The sequence below is a fragment of the Panthera pardus genome, unplaced genomic scaffold (genome assembly GCF_024362965.1).
Source record: "Panthera pardus isolate Hobbes unplaced genomic scaffold, ASM2436296v1 HiC_scaffold_2, whole genome shotgun sequence".
Lineage (NCBI taxonomy): Eukaryota > Metazoa > Chordata > Mammalia > Carnivora > Felidae > Panthera > Panthera pardus.
The window spans coordinates 61044612-61066491 of NW_026526765.1; the positions used below are offsets into that span (position 1 = coordinate 61044612).

The 21880-nt window shown below is 37.4% G+C and overlaps 1 protein-coding gene across 3 annotated transcripts in view; it reads left to right on the top strand.

Annotated features, from left to right (window-relative positions):
* The window catches only part of RANBP17 (RAN binding protein 17), a 332283-nt gene that overhangs the window by 209705 nt on the left and 100698 nt on the right, over positions 1-21880 (top strand). For 2 of the 3 annotated variants that reach the window (XM_053907091.1, XM_053907092.1), the window contains one exon: positions 16903-16962. The exons of the other annotated variant lie outside the window; for it this stretch is intronic. In XM_053907091.1, the coding sequence (XP_053763066.1) occupies positions 16903-16962 (60 nt within the window). The remainder of the gene's footprint in view (positions 1-16902; positions 16963-21880) is intronic. 3 annotated transcript variants of the gene reach the window in all.

Below are 21880 nucleotides of genomic sequence, written 5' to 3' on the forward strand. Positions count from 1 at the left end.
ATTTTAGAGGGAAAAAAATACAAATTACACATTGCCCTTTAGCCATTTGAGTCCCTTCCACTTGCTGGCTTCCCTGGTACATGCCCCCAGCCTCTTGCCCAAAGGCAACAAGTGTCTATTATATGTTGTGTTAAAGGTGTTTTGTCCTTGAGAGTATCTGTCTGCAACAACACAGCATAGATCAGATTTGGAGGACCTGTTAAAACTGAGTGTTTGACTCTCTGTGAAATCCCTTTTCGTGTTTTGCTTCACTTGAAATGACATTATGACTTACTGTGAGACAGGATAATTTGTAGTTTCTTTTGTCATCGTCTTCTTTGGATGTCACAGACCATGGAGTGCTCTGCATTGGTTCTAAGGAACTGAGAATGGGAAGGACACATGATTTTTATATTATTATTTCTCTTGAGTGTTCTTGCTTGTGATAGATTTTGGCTCCGGGCGTAAAGAGGTATGGAGAAGCAGCCTGTTGGGAGAGTATTTTATGTTTCACTTGGCTTTTTTGTGACTAAATACAGTATTAAATGATTTGTATGATACTTGCATGATATTAAATTGAAAGAGCTATTGTTTTATCAAGAGATGCTTTAGCATATACTATGAAGGCTAAACATTAAATACCAAGGTTTCTATGTGTAAAGAAGAGTCAACCCAGATTTTTTAGCTTGAATGATTTTAGTTAGTAACCTTAGCAATGGCTCTTAAGAAACATAAGGCTTTCTTTTATCATTAGAAGCCCCAAACAGTTTGTCTTTGCGGGCCATTTTTCTTGGCATTATACTCTGGAGTCGGCCAACATTTTAGGTAAGCTTTCGTCTTACCATCCTCTGTCTCCAAGCCTGTATTTATCTCTTTGACCACCTATGTTTTAAAATAAAAATCTGTGTTTCACCCAGTGCTAAGCCAGAGTCCTTTGTCTTTCTCTAATAAAACACAGAAGTGGAGCAGAAACTTTTCTTTGGTGTGAATTCCTAGGGACAATTCATATCCTAAAAGCTCCCAGAGTTGACTTGCCCTATTTCTGTCTCAGATTCCTTTGTTCCCTGGCCCTTTAAACTTCTCAGCAACTTTTTGGGAATTTCTAAATGCTGTTTTTATTTTTTATTATTATTTTTTAATGTTTATTTATTTTGACAGAGACAGAGAGAGACACAGCATGAGTGGGGGGAGGGGGAGAGAGCAAGAGGGAGACTTAGACTCCAAAGGGGGACCCAGGATCTGAGCTGTCAGCACAGAGCCCGACTTGGGGCTCAAACTCACGAACTGTGAGATCGTGACTTGAGCCGAAGTCAGTCACTCAACCAACTGAAGACACCCAGGCGCCCCCTAAATGTTTTGATACTATCAAAAATAAAGAGATGCCTTTTTTTTATCAGAGTTACAGAGAAAGAATGGGTAAAATAACAAGCAAAAACCAATTACATAGCTTCAGGAAATCTCACCAAAAATTACCCATGACAGTAATGAAGCTGCAAATGGGAACAGGCCCAAAGTACATGTCATGTTGATTCTCTTCAAAGTCACATGGTGGCCTCTATACTTTTATTCCCTAAAAATAGTGTTTCCATGAGGTTGTGTAATGCTTTACTTCTCCTTTAAAAACTGACCTCCCCCCTCCCCCAAAAAAAGGCAGGGAAAAGCATTACTTTAGTTATTAAGGTTTGATTTTAGGTACTTAAAGGACAACGTTTCGGAAGAAATCCCATATTGTGTCTAATAGACCCCAGAAGGAAGAATGAACACTTATTAATCACCTAAAATGTACAATGCCAAACATTTTGCACAAATTTTCTCTGTTCCTTGCAACAATCTCATGAGATTTTATCTCTAATATTGGTAAGGAGGTACATCCAAGGAGATCTCCTTTCATCCTGGGCATTGTGGTGAAATGAGCACATAGTCATAACAAGGCTAAAGACCAAATTTGTATGACATGCATGGAAGAGATGAAGAGAAACATAGATGATGAGCAGTAGAAATCTGGAGCATATTGGAAAGTGGATGAGGCTTTCTTTTGTAGAAAGAGCAGAGCAAGAAAATAGAATTATCAAAAAGAGGATTGCCATTTATTGTATAGCTTCTAGGTGCCAGTGCTAGGTGAAGTACTCGACACCTATAATAATTTAAGCCTCACAACAATCATGTAGGGCAAGTACAATTATGCAAAATATTGTACATGTACGTTTTTCTGAGAGATGGTCAGTATCTTTAAAGAAGTTCATGACCCCTGAAAAGTTAAGAATTTCTATATCATGCCACCTTAAGATAAGAGGAACAAGTCAAGGAAATTGGAGCTGTGTGAACCTTGTTTTATATTCCTTTTTAAAACTTTCCTCCAGGTAATAGTAGTAAGTTAAACCAGGAAAAAAAAAATATCTTTCACAATCCTTTAGGGCTGGGAAACCTAATTTATTTTATTAGAGAAGTAGTATAGTATACTCAGGAAGAGAATAGGTTCTGAAGTCAAATTGCTTCAACTTAAACCCAAACTTGACCACGTATTTGTTCTCCTGCCTCAGAGAATACACCTAATTGCTTCATCTCAATTTCTTCATTGTAAAACTAGAATAGTAACAGCACCTACCTCATGGTAAATGTGAGCAGTAAATGAGGAAATATGCATAAAGTGCTTAACACAGTGGTTCTCTCCAGGGGTGATTTTTACCTCCCAGAGAACATTTGACAATATTTAAAGACATTTTTGGTTGTCACAATTTGGGGGGAGGGGTGCTACTGGCATCTAGTGGATAGAAGCCCGGTATGCTGCTAAACATCCTGGGCTAAACTGCCCCCCCCCCCCCCACCAACAAAAAAGTATCCAACTCAAAATGTCAGTAGTGCTAAGACTGAGAAACCCTACTTCAGCACCGCGATGGGCATATACAGCAGTAAATATTGGCAATTACTGCATGTTAATGTCTAAGGAAAATGGAAGAACAAGCAAAATTATGATTCACTTACCTTTTCTAAACAAAGTAAAAAAATTAAATACCAGATAATAAACTACTTAATGTAATTGATGGAACTTCATTGTCATATGGAAAAGCCCATTTAATGAATGTGATTTTTTCATAGTATAACTGATTATGAACCCATGTCTGAGGCTATTATATGTGCTTTATAAAAAGTTTTATAGCTTAATCCTGTTTGGTATTGTTGTAACTATTATGTTTTCTTAGAACATTTCATGATCATATATAAAAGGCAGTTGGTTAAGAGTGTGGTCTTTGGAATTATTCTTAATTGGGTTCAAATCCTAGTTCTGTCACTACCAACCATGCGACTCAATAGACACATCATATAACTTCTCTGAACCTCAGTTTCTTTAATGGTAAAACTGTGATATTCAGGCCCACCTGCTTCATAGAGTTATATTGATTAGATGAGATAAGGCATGTAAAGTACCTAGCATAGTACCCTGCACATAATAAACACTCAGTAAATGATAGCTGTTTATATTATCTTCATTATCGTTTCATCATCCCTGTTCCTGGAACTCCAGTACCCCACAGGTGGTGAGGTGAAAGCCAGAGAGGGGCCAACTAGCAGGCTGTTAGCAAAGTAAACTTAACTGTGGATTCTGCAGTTAGCATGTATGAGTCTTCTCACTTGTTATGCTACCTTTACCAATTTCATAAAATCATTTCAACTTCCTCTACGAGCTTTCTTTCCTAGTTTGGTATCTACCAACATCCACTCTCAGCCTCCCTGACCCCTTTTGGTGATATTCTGGACCTTTTCCACTATTCCTATTTATTGTCTGAGTTACGCTTATTTTTCACGAGTGTCCCATTATGAGATTTTCCAAAATCCCTTTTTACACCAATAAGGGAATCTGAGAGGGAAGACTGTTCCTATCCATGTCGCCTCACTATGGAACTGTTAATTTTATTCTCTTAATTTACTGTGTTTTCAGCCTTCTTCTAAGTTATATCATAGTCTCCTTCGAAGTTCCTAGCTTAGTTTGTTCAAAGACAAAGAGAGTGTGATATTTTATGCGAAGTAATGTGTAGTTTGGTTAACTGTGACTGCTGTGACTGCTTTCTATTTCTAGATGCTTATTTATGGCAATTTCTTCTTTTATTATATTTGGGATGTAGAAGGTATAATCTGCAAACATGGTTTAAGATTTGAGTTAGTTTGCATCTATCTCTATTAATGTGTTCCATAAACGAGGCATTAATATCCCTTTATTGTGTTATTGTTAAAATAATTATCTTAAATGTAAAGACTCTGCCTTAATTTTGAAGAAAGATCATTCTTCCACCTAAGATTAAAATTGTGAGAGAAACCTGCAAAGAAAAGGGAGTTCCATTTTTAAATAACAGATCTCAGTAGGCTCTTGATTTGCAAGTTGTTCCTCTTCATCCTCTGCGTCAGTTGAACGTGTCACATGAGCACCAGTGAGCAGATGTGGGGGGGACACAAGCGGGATGTGGAAGCAGGAACCAGCAGCGTTGGCAAACTGGCAAATGCTTCTGTTTTGCTAAGACCTGCTTTTTTGTATTCAGGCTGTCCGAACCATCTGCTTTTATATCCTCTTTACCTACTGTCAGCCATTTTGGAGTTTTTAAAAAAGCTTTAAAAATGATTGGGAATTTTTCACAGTAAGCCAGGAATCCTTACCGCTGTTTAAAAACCTTGTGCTTTTAGCATATTGCCATTTAATGCTCCAGAGAATGGTTACTTTTTAATTTGGGTGCCGTGTGTTATATGTTACATAGTGAAAATGTCTTTCTTCCTTTCACTCACTCTCAGACATCAAAATTTAAATTTAAATAGATACCTGGCCATGGTGTATACATTAACAACAGATGCATAGTAATTGAATGTAAATGATGGTTTACTTATCCCTTCTTATTGAAAAAAAAAAAGAAAGAAAAGCATTGCACAATTTAATGAAAATTCCTAATTCTTTGTAAGCTTAGTTATTTTCTAGATATGCAACTGACGTTCTCAATAAAAATAGTAATTATAAAATACCGTTTGTGCACCAAGTACTGTGCTAGGCATTGTGTCCAAATTATTGCTAATCCTCTCTACAACCTTACAAGGTAGGTATTAATCTTCATTTCATGGATGAAGAAATTGATTCTTAGAGAAGTGGAGAAAATTGTTCAGGTCACACTTGAGACTAGGGATCTGAACTCCAGTTTCTCTGGCTCTTCTCCACTGCTTTTCCAAAATGTTGCAGTAAGGAGATGATTCGCTAGTGATAGAAGGTTTCCGGATAAGGAGTCAGGGATGGCACATTTTATTTAGTTGCAGGTAAGCACACTTCATTTGGTTTGTGAGGTTCCTCTCTCTAGGCTTTGGTCATATATAGGCATTTTATTTTCTTCTCTAGTCATTGAGAAATACTGTTGGCATTTGGTCCTCTGCTTCTGCTTTTTCCAAGTTAAGAATGCTTTCACTTGAAAAGAACAATTGTGGCCTGTTTCTAATAATTTACAGTAGCTGGTTTGTTTTTTCCTCAAACTTTTGTCTGTCAACATTAAGACCTCTAGTAGCCTTTCAAGATTATAGTCAGAATTAAATGGTTATGTTGTTACATGTTTTTGGACCTTTGTCACTACCCAAAAATGTGGTCTATACAAAACAGACTCCAAAGATTCAGTGGCTCGAATGATTTAAAAGCACAATGTTAATAGAATCTATTTTCACTTTTTTTTTTTTTTTTTTTTTTTATAGCACAGCTCACTTATACACTATAAATTCAATAGTATGAAAGTCTTAGGTCTCTTCCTTAACACTTAAGAGGGAAGGTCAAGTTGTGGGTTTTTTTTTTTAAATCAGGGTCTTGGTAGGACTTGAAAATTTCTTAAGTATTTAAATTCAGGAGTCGCCTTAGAAAAAATAAGAGGAAGTTTGACTTTCTATGGTTGATGATAAAATTTATAGAACTTACTTTTAAGTGCCACAAACTGAAAATACATTGAATATCCATGAGTGAAAGATTATGAACTAGTTACTAAGGAAAAAATAGAAATATCTGGACTACATCTCCAACCTTTTGGGTTAATGGTCATAGTTGGAGGGTAGGTCATTGGAATTATAATCAGAAACTTACTGTTACTGGACCCAAATGAGCCTTTGAGCTGATATGTTGTATTATTATATAATTAACATAGGCAGGAGTAATCTCTTTTGAGACCTACCTTAGACCTTCCTCTTATTCAAAGAAATGGAGCCAAATTGTCATAATTTGGCCATGTTGGCATTTCTTTTCAATTCCCAACCCTTCTGCTTTTCTTCAGTAATACAGTAGAGGCAGAGAGGGATTTCTTTTCCACATTCAGTACTTTTAGAGCTATGGATTTAGAGTTATTTTGGAACATATTTAAAAAAAAATTTTTTTTTAATGTTTATTTTTGAGAGATAGGGAGAGAGAGAGAGCGTGAACAGGGGAAGGGCAGAGAAGGAGAGAGACACAGAATCTGAAGCAAGTTCCAGGCTCTGAGCTGTCAGCACAGAGCTCTATGTGGGGCTCGACATGGGGCTCGAACTCATGAACTGCGAGCTCATGACCTGAGCTGAAACCAAGAGTCGGACGCTTAATCGACTGAGCCACCCAGGCGCCCCATATTTTGGTACATATTTAATTAAAATCTTATATAAACAGATAAGCCTCCCCCGAGAAACTGGGTGTATGAGGATGGAGGGAGAACAGTCAGTTGAAGGATGTGGAGAACAGAAATTTCTAACTGAAAATAAAGAATTAGGAAAATGAAAAACTAAAGAGTAGTATATAAATAAAAGCTGGAATATCAAAGAGAGGGAACGCATGGTATTAGAGACAACAAAGGGTCCAAGAAGGGTACCCAAGAAGGGTAAAGCCTTGACCTGTCTGGCTGTGGTCCATCATACTTACTGTAGTTGGACAAATCTTAAACACCACTTTCATCAGAGGCCTCCTCCCACTCAAAAGACTCTTTGCCCACATCAAGCCATCACTCCTTGGCTTCTAAGGTCCTCCATCATCTAGCCCCATCTACTAGCCAATTTTAGCTCCAATAGCTCCACTCTATCAGGCTGACTCTCACCATCTTTATCTTAAATTGTTTTGTTCTCTTTTTCCTTCTTCCCCACCCCTCCCCCTCCCCCACCCCATCACCATTCTTCAGTGTTCTTGCCTCCCCCCACCCCGTTCTTCAATGTTCTATTCAAGTATCATTCTTGCAGTTCTTAATACCTGGGTCTTATTCATTAAAACTTAAATAATGATAATGACAATGTTAACAGTCATTTATTGTTTGTTATCTGCCAGGCGCTGTGATGATAAGCTTTTACATGCAATACATCTTATAAACCTCAAACTAATCTTATGATGAACTAGGGTTCTTAACCCTAGTTCTACCATGAAATAACTTGGCTAAGAATACAGTGGTAGGAAGTTACATGTACAAGATTTGACCTTTAGGTCTGATTAACTCTAAATCTATTAAATGATGAACTGTAATTCCCAATCTTGCTTCTTTGTTTTGTGCTTTATGTTTAAAATCTTGAAGACAGAGTCAATGTCCTGTATATATCTTATATTTGTCAATACAATTAAGACAGTGCTAGATCATCAACTGTTTTCTTATTGATTGATTGACTGTGGATTAGATAAGGTGAGATCGTCAAATTTCATTGCAACAAAAGCAGAGAAATTTTATTCTGATCCTAGTTATTTTTCTGAAGTAAATGTTGTTAATGAGAGCAGTGTTTTATTTAGGAGATAGTGGACTGAAACCAGACAATGTTCAGTTTTTAAGGATTGTAAATCAGAAAAGGATTTTTCTAGTAGCTGTAACAATGTTATTTGGGGCTGAATCAGTGCCACTCTTGTATTCTTTCATTCATTAATCAAATATTTATAATTACTGTGATATTGTGATTTATAATAAGAAATATATGTTTGGTCTTTGTCCCCTTTTCAGGCACAGAGCTCCTCAAACCGTTGGAATTTCCTAAGTGATAAGAGCCAGTAAAGGTGTCTCGATATTCTTAACAAACCTCTTTTACCAACATGTGAGTTTATGTTAAAGAGGTGACTTTAGAAAAGCATCTAAGGATGGGGGCTGCTTGCCAGGGGGACTCAACCATGTGATTAGAGCGTTGGTACTTTCAGTCCCACTCCCAGGACTCTGGGAAAAGGAGAAAGGGTGGAGTTTGAGTTCAGTCACCAAGGGCCGGTGACTTAATCAGCCATGCCTAGGTAAGGAAGCCTCCGTAAAAAGCCAAAGGGATGTGGTTCAGAAAGCTTCTGAGTTGGTGAACATAGAGATTTGAGGATAGTGGCTCAGAGAACATGGAAACTCCGCACCCCTTCCCACGTACCTTGCCCCAAGCATCTCTTCCATCTGGATGTTCCTGAGGTACATCCTTTTATAATAAACCAATAAGCAAGTAAAATGTTTCTCTGAGTTCTATGGGCTACTCTAGCAAATTAATCAAACCCGAAGAGGGGGTCATTAGAACCTTCAATCTGTAGCTACCCAGTCAGAAGCACAGATGACAATCTGGACTTTCAGTTGGTGTCTGAGTTAGGGGCAGTTTTGTGGGACTGAGTCCTTAACCTGTGAGATCTGATACTATTTGAAGGTAGATAGTGTCAGAATGGAGTTAAATTTTGGAGACATCCAATCAGTTCCCACTGAGAATTGGAGAACTGCTTGGTGTTGGAAAAAAACACACTGGAATTACAAATACAGTTAACCCTTGAACAACAGGGGTATTAAGGGTGCCAACCCCTTTACACTGTCAAAAACTCAAGTTTAACTTTCAAGTCCCCCATAATTTTACTGCTAATAACCTACTTTTGACCAGAAGCCTTACCGGTAACATAAACAGTAGATTCACACATATTTTGAATTTTATATGTATTGTAAGTAAATCTAGAGAAAAGAAAATATTCTTAAGAAAATCGTAATTAGAGAAAATATATTTATAGTACCATACTGTAAAAAATCCGCTTGTAAGTGGACCTGTGCAGTTCAAACCCTTGTTGTTGGAGGGTCAACTGTATGTGTAATTGCCTACTACGTGCTAAACATCAGAACACAATATGACTAGGGACAGATAGCCCTGCCCTCACAGGCTGGCGGAGGACACAGACAAAGCTGACAGGCAATCATTGTTCGGTATGATGAGGCCCATGACTGATATGCCCAAGAACAGTGGGAACATAAAGGAAGTCACCTAATGTCATCTTGGACAAGTCCTGGAAGGATTTCTGGGCAATACTCAGGGCTTCTTTTAGCATCATTCAGTTCTGTATATGACATAAACAGGTAAGTAAAATACAACTGGTTACATATTGGTGCAAAGAGATGCCAGAAAAGTCCAGCTTCATGTTTCCCACTTTCCCACTCAAGATTGCAAAACAAGACCAAGAAATGTAAATATCAATACACTTCAGATTGTTTGCCAAATCAAGGAGGTTGATGTCAAAGTAAATGCTGCATGCTTCTAAGAAGGTGATAGTAAAATAAATGAATTCCCTTCCCCTCTCCATCGGCACCAAGAACTACCCACTAGTTCTACTCTGTCATATCGGTGCCAGAGGTAAGTCAGGATTATCTTACATACGTTGAAATAGCACTCGATAGAAAGTTGAATTTGGATTTACCAGAATAAATGTCCATGAATACATATTTTTCCCAATAGCTAGGAAGCAGTGTTGTCAAATAGTGAGACCTGTGAATAAGAGGTCATTTTACTGTGTAATCTTGAGCTGTCTCCTGACACTATTTGATTTTCTCCATGTAAAAAAATGGGGTTCATGATACCTGTCCTTTGAATGCACGTTCTTAATGATCCAAGAGAGACAATACAATGAATGAGCCTTCTCTTGGCCAAAAAGAAGATAATCCAAGTAATTAAATATTTAAAATAAATTCTGTTAATGAGATAAGGGAAGCAGATGAGGGCCATAGAGAAAGTAGTTGTTTTGTCACCTATTTTTCTTGGTTGCTAATTGAGAATTTTACCATTTTAAATCAGCTACAGTATGGAGAAAGGTCATGATTTCAAAACAGGAGTATTTACTATGAAAAAGGAGCGAAAGATAAATTGGGAAATATACTAGGATTCTCTGCATGTATAGATACATGGTTTGCAGAATATCATCACGATGGTAATGATTCCCCTTTAAAAAAAATCTGTGAAGGTGAAAAAAAATTATTTCATTGAACTCTTCAAAAACGGTATACCTCCCACATATTCCTGATTGTTTATCATCATAATCAAGCTAATTTCCAAAGCAAGGTGGGGGAAGTAGATCTGAATGGAGTGCTACAGAATACAGAATTTTTATTCATTTGTACAGTAGACTTTATCTCAAAGTAAATATGAAAAGGAACAAAGTTGTTTGTGCTTTGGAAATTGAAGCATTGTTCATCATGCATAATTGAACAAAGTTGAAATTTGTAGGTATGAAACCAAAAAAAGCCACAGCTATGATAGCTATTACAGGAAATGGAGGAAATTAATAATAAAAGACAGTACACTACCTCATAAATACATGTTCATCATGAGAGTGGAGGATGAGAGCATTAAGCAAATACCCTGATTAATTTAACAATTTAATCCTAGAATTGGAGTACAGATATTTCAGGATTCATTTGTTCATAGATAAGACAGAAAGACAAAATAAACAGCTTACTTTGATAAAGTAAGGCTTTTAGTTAGTGCTTGTGGATATGTGAAGATAATACTGTTTTAAAAGAAAAGTTATAACTAAGCAAGACATCTTTGATATGAACATTTATTAAATAAATAAATAACCAAGTTTTGTGTCTTAAAATTACAAAATATGTCAAGGAATAGATTTGGGGCATTTTTGCCTTACATCCTATGATCTTGCTTTTTATAATTTATCCTAACAATGATCTTGCTTTTTATAATTTATTCTAAGTAACTGCTAGGAGCTATGATTTTTAAAAGACTGCATGATACTAGGAAAATAAATTAGGGGGAAGAAAGTACTTTAGGTCTCACTGTTCACTGAGTAAAGTTTAAATTAACCCTGATTAGAACACCTTTGAATACTTTTTTGATGCATAAAATGATTTATCAAAACATGTGTTTCAGTAAATTTTGGAAGATTTTTAGGAAGTGCAGGTAGTGTAAGAGTAGTTTACTAGAAAGGCTTTTTATTTTATATCGTGTCGGCATATGTGAATCACTTTGCCTTTTTCTCTACCAGCTATTTGGTAAAAGTCCGCAATTTGCCAAAATGGTTAATAGGACACAAATATAGACATTTCATGTGGTGTACCATGTAAATGTAAACCTTTGTAGTTACATGTTTCTGTAGCAAGAGAATTGTTTTAAAAGGCATGTAATTTATTAGCTATCGGTAGCTTCTTTATTGCCTTGCCGCGCTGCAGTAATAAATAAAAGAAAGTGAACTGATTTTACAAATGGCACACAAGGTGCACATTTTGTGGAAAAAAAGTCTTTTTTTAAAGAATTGGCATTAAATCCTTTTTTTGTGATGACAAAGAGGCTAAGAGTGCAAACTGTATTTTCTGTTTATCGAAAACAGTCTTTTTTTCTCGGGGGCATTTTTTCCTATGATCATCAAGGGATTTCAAAAGCAATAAAGTGTGGAATCATTGTTCGACTTGAACAGTATTAAAACTTAGGTTTTAATTTCAGTGAAGTAATAAGATTTGAACCTGTCTCACATTACAGCACTGTAAGGCATTTAGCAATTGTATTTTAAAAGAGGTTTTTAAGATGCAGCTCACTTGTAAGCTAACTGTCTGTCAGTAATTAATAGTTTTTCTTCAGCATAGGCTGTTGTGATCAGACCAAGAAATATCTGTGTTTTTAGGAACACATTATGATAATTGTGAGTGCTTATTCCTAATTAGTCTAAATGTCTAAAATTTTCAGCTTGCTTCTCTGGCTGCTTAATAGAAAAAAAGAGTAGCATGTAAAACTACAGTGTGTCTTTGGGCTTTTAAAAATATGAATGTACATGCACATGTATATTTCAGTAAGCTTAACACCTAGCAAGATTGTATGTCAGTTGACTCATTCATTAACCAAGTGTTTTATCCTGCAGTATCATTTCCTGCTTTTCAGATATCACATCATTTGTATATGTAAAAACTGTTGGCAGATACGGTACTATATGTACAGCTAAACCCAGACTGGCAATCTGTGTTCTTCAATACCCAACGTTGAACCTATCTTTACTTTTTCAAAAAAAGCTTTAAAATATGAGCGTTTCCATTAGACTGGGGTGGCAACATACTTGCTGATGAAAGATTGTATTTACCATTTTGAATTGCTATTGAAAATAATTGCCTCTACAAAAGGAAACATCTGTATGATAGCACATGGTTAAAGCTGCCATCAATTTTTAACATTTGAGGGTTGAGCTATGACCTTTTATGATGACTGTGAACAGTAACTGCCTCCATTAGCCATAAGTTTTGTTTCTTTATTTTAGTAGATGGCCCAGACTGTAAATATTAGAGAATCTAAAATAAATCAACATATTATCCTAAGGATACAAAATGTAAGAGCTATTTGTGGTTGGGAACCTTTGACAGATAGTGTGGATGAAGCAGATGATTGCCTGCCTAGCGTATCTGGTCTCCATTGCTATGCCTGCAGGCAGTTTAGTGCTATGGTTGTATATTGATGTCAGGGTTAGTACTGAGTGGCTAGCAGTGACAGATGTCTATAATTACAGGCAATGCTTCCAGTATTTCTGAAAAGCCAGCCTATGTTGAACAATTATCTTATTTCTGCCTTGCCAAAGAGCATGTTCCAATTGCTAGTATTAGCAATGGTGAATACAGTGCTTCATCTGCTGCCTTGGGACAAATGTGGGAAAAGCACTTGGTTATAAAACATAAATGCAAAATATTTTCTCAACATTTTGAATTAGTTAAGTTCAGTGTTTTCCTAATTTTTATCTCCCCATAATGTCTCTGTTGAAGGAATCTTGAAATATAAAACACATTTGGCATACTTATTGAGATTTTGTTTTCCCCTAGGCCTGCATGGCTCCCCAGCGCCGCTATCCTTTGCTTTACTGAATAGATGTGTTTAAGCAAAGTTGGCTTTGAAACAACTTTCTTCAGTGTGAATTACATTTTCTGATCAACTTCCGTTACAAAATTGGAAATGCGTTTCTGTGGACAATCTCTCCCACACCATTTGATGAGGAAAATTGAAAAACGATAGACAATGCTGAAATGTGCAGAACACCTTAGTACACTAGTGTCTTTACATTTGCTGAGAATTGCAATTCTCAACTTTTATTTTAACCCTTTCTTTTCAGCCTTCAACCACTTACCGTCCTTTCCTGTCTCTAAGTGTTCCCGACCACTTCTTTCCACACTCCCTTTTGGCCCGCTTTCCTGAGTCATTAGAAATCTTTTCTTGCTTGATGGTCTGAGTTCTCAACTGTACTTTTTTTTCTGACCATTTGCATGTGTGAGACATGGGCTGTAATACCACACTCCCCAGCAGGTGTAGCTGCCTTAATACTTTCCAACCCTACCATTCTTAAAATTGCTGAAGTTCTAGGCACTGGGTATTAAAACATTGTCCATGCTATAGGTTACAAATTCTGTATTTTTAGGTAATGTAGAATGAGAAATGCCTAGGAAATACTATTTGAGAATGTGTTTTATCTTCAACCTTTCTCTAACCTGTGTTGGGTTTCTACTTCTGTGCTTAACCACTTTGTGGAGTTATTCATTACATTTTCTCATCTAGTCTTCTCAGCAATGTCCTATTTAGTAGGTATAATTATCTTCATTTTACAGAATATGAAAGAGACTTCAGGAAGGTTAAAAACTTGTTCAGTGAGATACCCTGGCTTTGACCAAATCATCCTACTCTAAACCCAAGTTTGCTTTCCACTGTATCACATTGCCTATGTATGTGTCTAGAGGCAGGCATCCAGGCATGATCAGTTTTAAGTGTAATGATGATTGACAAAACAAACATCACAAATTCCATCCCCATCTTTGCTGTTTTATTTCCCAAGGGAAAAAACTCATCTCTGCAACCACAGATTAGACCTTTGGTACTGGATAGCCATCAGTCACAAGAGAACTAAGCAAGTTCTAGATCCTAGATACTTGATATAATCCATCCTATTATATAAGAAGCAATTCACCCCATAGTCTAGTGTCAGAGACCAATATGATATTCATATATGAAAGCAGCCCCTTTCAGTTCTTACTGAGCCTGCCACACAAAGGCTCTTGATAATTTAAAACTCTAACGATGGTGTTCTGGAACCTTTTCTCTCTGTGCATCAATTTATCAAGCAAAACTTGGAGAATTGGGTGGACTCACTGATCTGAATTGGGAAAACTCTGATAATTTATTGGCCCCAGGGGTGTAAATCATCTCTACTTATCCAGTGAGTTGAGAATTTAGCCCAGAAATAGGAAACAAGAACTTGGGATGACTCAGAAAAGGAAGATGAGGGATTTGAAATCCAGAACTGAGGTGAACTCTGTTGCCACAGAGCATTCTGTTTTCCTCCTGTCTCCTTTCCCTCTGCTTTTCCTGTTCCTCCTCCCAGAAGATAGAAGATAGAAGTGTAGGAGTTAAGCTGCCTTCCATTAGGGCTCTGTCCCCTCTGATCACTCTGTAACCGTTACTAAGGCTACACACATACCAACTTGGAACGTGTATCTACTTTGCAGCATCTAATCCAGATAAAGCACAAAGAAAAGGGACTGTCCTCTTGTTGCATGCCTCATAGTCTTAATGTCAGACTAATATTTGTCTATATATTATTTAATAATAGTGAGCATTTACTGACCACCTGTTCTTTTTAAAAAATTTTTTCAATGTTTCTTTATTTGAGAGAGAGAGAGAGGGAGAGAGAGAGAGAGAGAGAGAGAGAGAGAGAGAGACAAAGCTTGAGCAGGGGACTGGCAGTGAGAGGGAGACACAGAATCCGAAGCAGGCTCCAGGCTCTGAGCTGTCAGCACAGAGCCCAAAGCGGGGCTCAAACCCACAAGCAGAGCAGGAAGATCATGACTCGAGCCAAAGTTGGACACTTATGAGCCACCCAGGGACCCCTCCTGACCACCTGTTCTAAGGGCTAATAGCTAGTGTTTATTTGGTGCTTACTATATGCTAAAAACTTTCCAAGTGTTTCTGACATTGTGCTGGCAGTGCTATATATATATATCATATAGCATGATATGACAATAATAATAACAGTTAACACTCATGGAAATTTTATTCTGTGCCAGGACTGTTCAAAGTACTTTGCATGAATTAACTACTCAAATCCTCTAAAAATTTTCATAAATTAGACCTACTATCATCCTCATTTTATATTTGAGAAAATGGAAATTTGGAGGGTAAGGAATTTGATCAAAATCACCTAGTAAATGGCCAGCCCAATGGCTAACCTTGGGCTTCAGACTAGGTCCTAATCATTTCACTAGACTGCCTCTTAATTCATATTATTCGTTGTGTTATTATTTTTTCCACTTTACAGCTGAAGAAGCTGAGACTCTGAGAGGCTAAATAATTTAACTAGGATTATTGGGTTAATTCATTAAATGAAAATATTTATTGAATACCTGTTATCTCCCAGGTACTGTGCTAGGCTAGCAAGTAGCAGAACCTCACCCAGAACCCTGTGTGTATTACACTGCACAAATATTCTGTTTCCTCCAAGGTGACGTCACTGAAAATACGTACACAGTTAACTTGCCCATTTTCTGTCGTCTTACTGAGAAAAAGATATACTTCCTGGGCAACTGCCAATTGTCTTGGTCCACCGGTTGAGGTGTTGCATATGTTTTAGCTGATGGTCAACATGGAGAAGTGTTCAATAGGAAAACTAAAATGGGAGCAGGACTTATCCTATTGCCCCGGGCATTGCCTGCCCAGAGAAACCAGAAATTAGAGTTTGAAGGCATTAACAGGCCACCAGAAGGTGAACTCTGATTGCTTGCATTTGGGGTAGGTTCAAGTTTTCACTAACGAGGCTAGTATGAGGGACAGAAATTGAAAGGCAAAAAAGATTGTAGGAACGTTTTTGAGTAAAATTTGAGAATATAATGAAAAGTGAAAATAGCTGATTTGACAGAGCAATAAAAATATACATATGACACCCCCTTTTTCATTCCATGGGCCATTATTCCTCCACTCTTTATGTCAGGTCACTCTTCCCAGAGAGTTGAGTATCTCTTAGGAGGAAGGTACAGAAGTTGTTTTGGATGCAGAAAGTGGGACAGGTTTCAGAGAGGCAGTGTGGAGGCAGAAATGAAATATGAATAGGTAACACGTGTGAATGAAAATAAAGATGTTAGAAGTGGAGATGAGGACCTGGTAAAGTCTTACTTAATACCTACTATAACTATAATAAGTTGTGTTTTTAGAGGATTTGGGGGAGAGTGTGTGCAAGAACTAGATTAAGTGGTAGAAGACTGTATGATTTACGTACCCTTTGAATGACCATAGAAATGAGTTCCATTTATTAAAAATATACTTTTACCCATGAAAAGGTGACTTGGCCTACTTAAATCATTAGCCCCAGTTGCCACACTTGCATAATGAGAGTGCCTCATGAGAAACAACACTACTAAGAGATTCTTAAAAATAGTTCAGTCAAGTATTATTTATAATTTGTTCTTTTCTAGGGCTATCCTTTAATAATTGGTTTTTTGAATTATTCCATGGAAGCAAACCCATGGTGTAATCCATACAACCACATCCAGACTCTGAACAGCACTTCACCATTGTCTTTGCTCAAGGCTTCCAGGATAAAATCAAAGTCCCAGGAATATTTTAAGTGACAGCCACAAAGATCCTGAACCACATTTTCTCTCTCTATCTGAAGTTGGGAGGGCCTCCTGCTCTTCCCTAATCCCTAACGTCAGGTGCCAGGTCCCTAAACTCTGTGCTTTTTAGGTTGTACGCCTGAGGAGTGATGTGTCCCGAGTTCCAGAGAAGGCTTGGAAATTAGTGAAGGTGAGTTGAGTTGCTGGTTGTTGTGGTGGATCACCAGTCTTTATGCTTGTCTCACCACAGCCTCAGGCTCTTATTCCTAAAACAGGTACATGCTCACAGTGATAAGTGTAGAGGTGCCTTCTTGGCTCCCTGTTTATGCACTATGTAACCCTGTAGTATGCATGGTCTCTAACCAAATGTTCAGTAGTCAGCCAGTAAGCAGGATCAACTGCAAAGACTCAGTTTAGTGTGATTGCACGGTGTGGAAGCAGCCTAGGTTTCTTGATTACAACATTTCTGAAGTGGCCAATTCTAACCAATCATTCATACCCGGAAGGAGAAAGTTTTCTTAGGGCTCCCTTGAATAGCATCTGTTACTGAACGGTATCTATAGTACATGTATCCCTTATGCCAGAATATGTTTCTGGTGGACATCTTTGAGAGATATAGGGGATTATGGTAAAAAAAAAAAAATCTTTTATTTCCCAGTTCCCCACTTCCACCATCACCCTTGCACAGACTACATCCAGCATCAACTTCTTTGCTCCAAGGTCTAATCATGGTACAAATTTGCTATTGCACAGAATTATAAACAAAATGCCTGAAATACATGGTCTCAAAACCTTCCACCAGAATCAATCAAGCTGCCTTCTAGTAGCCTTGTGCCCTAGCCATGGTTAGCTTCTTATTGTATGAGCTTGGGAAGATAATATATTTACCCCCGTGCTTTACCATGGTTTTAGCCACAGAAGACTAGTCTAACAGAAGCTTGGCCGCAGACATGGAGTGAGTTGGCAGCCAGCAGGAGCAAAGCTGTGTCAGGACAAATGTACACTCCCCATCTTCTCTAGTTGGCTTTCAGCTGGTTGCACCGCAGGAGTCTTTCTATGGGCTGTGTATCCTGTGACCAATAACTGGTGCACTCGACCCGGGTCCCTCTTGGCTAGTGAAGGCCTGTCGGGAGACATTAGGTTCATGCTGGTGGAGATCCTTAGTCAGTGGCTCCCTGAAGGAAAGTGAGGCAAACAGCCAGCTTCTGTTGAACAGGTGGTAGTTAGACCTTAGATCTGGTCGGGGAGGGGGAGGGAGAGAATCTCTCCAAAATTAACCAGTATTGCTGGTTTTCACACTGTACCTGTACTCCTCTTTCAAATAAATGATTGTTTAGAAACCAATCCAAAAATATCTCTGGCAGCATCTGGAGCCCTTCCTTAGCAGTCTGGATTTGGGCCCAAGTTAGGAATGGATACCCCACTGGGGTGCAAGCAAAAGAGGAAGCATGTTCTTAGCCATGCATCAGTGGAGGCCCCTACTGGGAGAGGGGATTATCACAAGGCAGCAGGCAGCCCAGCACCCCAGCCTGCTGAGTTCATGCTTTGTGCCACAGGATGTGGAGCGAAGGAAATGTGAGGCCAAAGTGGTCGCTCCAAGTTTTCTTATACAATAGCTTATTCAAGCAGATTGGGAATGCCTCTTAAGAGATTTGTTAGGTACGTGTCCCCTTAGCAAGATGGCCACCACAGATGGTGGGTTCAGATATTCTAATTGAAATAAACACTTAACATTTCATATTTATTTTGTACTTCCATAGCCAGCTTTTATCAGTTGCCATTCTGTATTCCACTGAATGAGGCAAGCAGAATTCTAACCTTTTACCACTTGGTTTCCAACATAAGTTATGATTTTAAAATTAAATTCTGGCAAAAGATTTTTTTCACCTAATTTTGGTCCTTATTTTGTGGTGCAATTTTAAATGATATGAGGGAAAAATTAGTCCACCAAGATTAGCGTGGATCTATTCAGTAGCACTAAGTTTGTATGTTTAACATGAAGCAATGATATTTGTACCATTAAATCTCTTCATGTGTCATGTTAATTGTGATGATCATGGTTGGTTTGTTTTTTTTTTTTCTGCCTTAAGCATTCATGAAAGACCTCAGTATCTTTAGTTCCAAACGGTTTAGATCCAAGTCATTAAATCCTCTATTCCCTCTTACACCTCGCCTTCTCCTCCCTCTCCCACCTTGCACTCCAACGGGTCTGTTTTGTAGAAAGTACTGCATTGATGTCAGGGACACTTGAAGACTAAGACAAAAATACGAAAATCGGTTTCTCATGCACAATAAGTGAGTTCACATTAAGTTCCAGAACTCTTTTCCTAAGGGGTGTTAATGTTTTCACTATATTGGATCCTTTCTGGTGACAGATTTTGTCTTACTAAATGACAACTGGTTAAAAATCTTGATGAATCATTTCAGCACATTGAAACAATACTTTAGAATTTACAACAATTATCAGGGTTTTTAAAAATTTCATGGTATCAATTTTGTATTAGTAAATGAATTTGGGGGGAATAAATTGGTTCAGGAAAGTATATTATCTGATGGCAGAATACTTTATTGTTGATTTCCACAGCACTGCTAATTTTCTGCATTGAGCCTGCTTACAAAAGCTCTTTGAGAAGTTATAACATCTTAAACATTTATGGAAGGCCTAGGGGTATTAACTTACTGTAATTTTCTGAAGATTCATTATCCAAAATCTTAATTCATTATAACAACTGTTATGAAAACCTATAGAACCAGTGTTTTCTCTTATTTTCTTATTTGCACAGAATGAGAGATTCATTGTTCTTTTTAATTTGTTTCATGTGGTGCTTTTGAGTACATTTCATAGAGGGCTGTTATTGAATTTCTGTGACTGTCATTATATATCCATACAACCTTTAGGAACTAATATTCTGGGTTTCCCAGTTCTGTAATCTACTTCAAATTTAAGGATTGACATAATTAGTTTCTTCAAAGTTATAACCAGAATGTTAAGAGACAACACTGCACATACCCAAGACTAAGAATTAGGATTGGAAAAAGAAAGCAATTTAAAAAATTATCACAGCCCATGCTTTTATTCTTTATTAAATTAAATTTACAACTCAAAATCTTACTGTTATTTGTATGCTTATTCCTTGTCTGGTTTTCTTATCTTGTCTGGCTTCCCTTTTAAAAAGCCAGATATAAGATCACTTAAGCTACCTGCATGTGCACAGGCAGTATTTGTCATTTGGTTAGTTGAGGAGTTAGAGAATGTATGGATTGTCGAAGCGTCGTGTACATACCTAAATGCTCTTTTGTGAAGTTGAAAAGAACCTTCATAGTAAAATAAACAGAGATGAGAAAACAAACATATCAAAACAGTTTTTTAGGAGCATGTCTTCTCAAATCCATAATAGTGATAATTCCTTACATTTCTAACAACCTCCTGTATTTCAAGAGCTAGAGAGATGGATGAGTGGTTAAAATAGGTAATTTTTCTGGCTTGTAAGATGACAACTATGTAGAAGTAGGGAAAAAAATCCGTTTTGTAGCATGAAATTTTGAAGCTTTATGCCTTTAATGAATGCCATTTCTGACCATGATGAGAGTGTGTTAATTGAATATAAAGATTTCAACGTTGATATAAATTTAAGGTTTTGTTTGCTTTAACTTTATCTGTGCAGTGTGAAAATCTTCAAGATAAACACCTTCTTACTTTCCTGTTGTTTTTTATGTAACGAGCCTTTTCTTGAACAGATATTAGCTGACAGTTTTTAGCACCTACTATGAGAAAAGGTCCATAAGAAGGGGTAGAAAGAAAAGCAGCATTTGATGAGTAACTACTAAATACCAAGCTCTGTATTAGGGATCATCTTTAATCTTCCCAAAAGCCATAAAGTAGGTTTTATTATTATTATTATTATTATTATTATTATTATTCCCGTTTTACAGATAGAAAATCAAGATCCAGAGACTTTAAGTTACACCTAGTTAGTGGCAAATCCAGAATTCAAATCCAGATATGTTTGGGACCAAAGCCCATATTTTTTCTACATTGCTAAGTTTGCCAAGGCAGTATCCTAATTACTTCTGGAGGGTATCTTCCCTGCCCTCAGGCAGCACGTGCTTGAAATAGTGGAGGAAACACATATGCACACGGAAAATTAATACTACACCAAGATCATATTCTATTGTGTCATCTGAGAAGTGCCACTAACAGGCTGGCAATGGTGGTTGCTCACAGTATCACAGGAGGAGAGCTCTTCTCACTGCAGGGAGAGCTTCTTCCAGAAACATTATTTAAGCATTAACACCACACCTTTTTAAATAACGATATTTAACCAGGGTTACTTCTGGTGAGTGGAATTTGGGGTATATTATTTTTAAAGAGAAAAAGTTCTGTGCAAAGCCATGCCTCTTATGGGTTGTTTTGTTTTTGTTAAAAAAAAAAAAATTGTGAATGAAATGGAGTCCACCAATATGTGCACTTTATCATTATGCTCTTTTTATTCATTTAACAAACCTTTGTCAAACATTAAGCATGGGAGATAAAAGAACATCATTTCTGTCCTCAGGGAGCTTATCGTCTAATAGAGAAATACAGGCATATTAAAAAAGAAGGAGCAGAAGGAAGGCACAGGTGGCCAGGCAAAAACAAGGTTATAATGTGTGCATGTCTGGGTATGTGAAACCAGCATAACCAAAAGCATAGCCATTTTCAACTTCATTGTAACCCTCAGAGAAGGATGGACAACACACATGGGCTTCATCTCTTGTTTCTTAGATTTCTGCTTATTTTTCATTATGATCTAATTACCTTAATTGATCCTGAAATTTTAAAAAATTGGGAATCTGTGAACTTCAAGGGAGGACTTTTTCCCTTCCTGCACTCCTATGCCAGCTTCAGTATCCTTCCTTAAAATGAGTATTGTGACGTAGGTTCTTCTTGCTGTGAATGAAAGTTTTTTTGGCTAAGTGATAGAAGTTTTAGAAAATGTTGAAAATCCCTAAATATTGTGTTAGAATGTTTTCTGTAGAAAGCCTTCATTGATTTGTGCTTTGTGATGAACATTCTCAAAGAGGTTTCCTCACTGGACAGACTGTTTCCCACTCCCAAATTGTATATG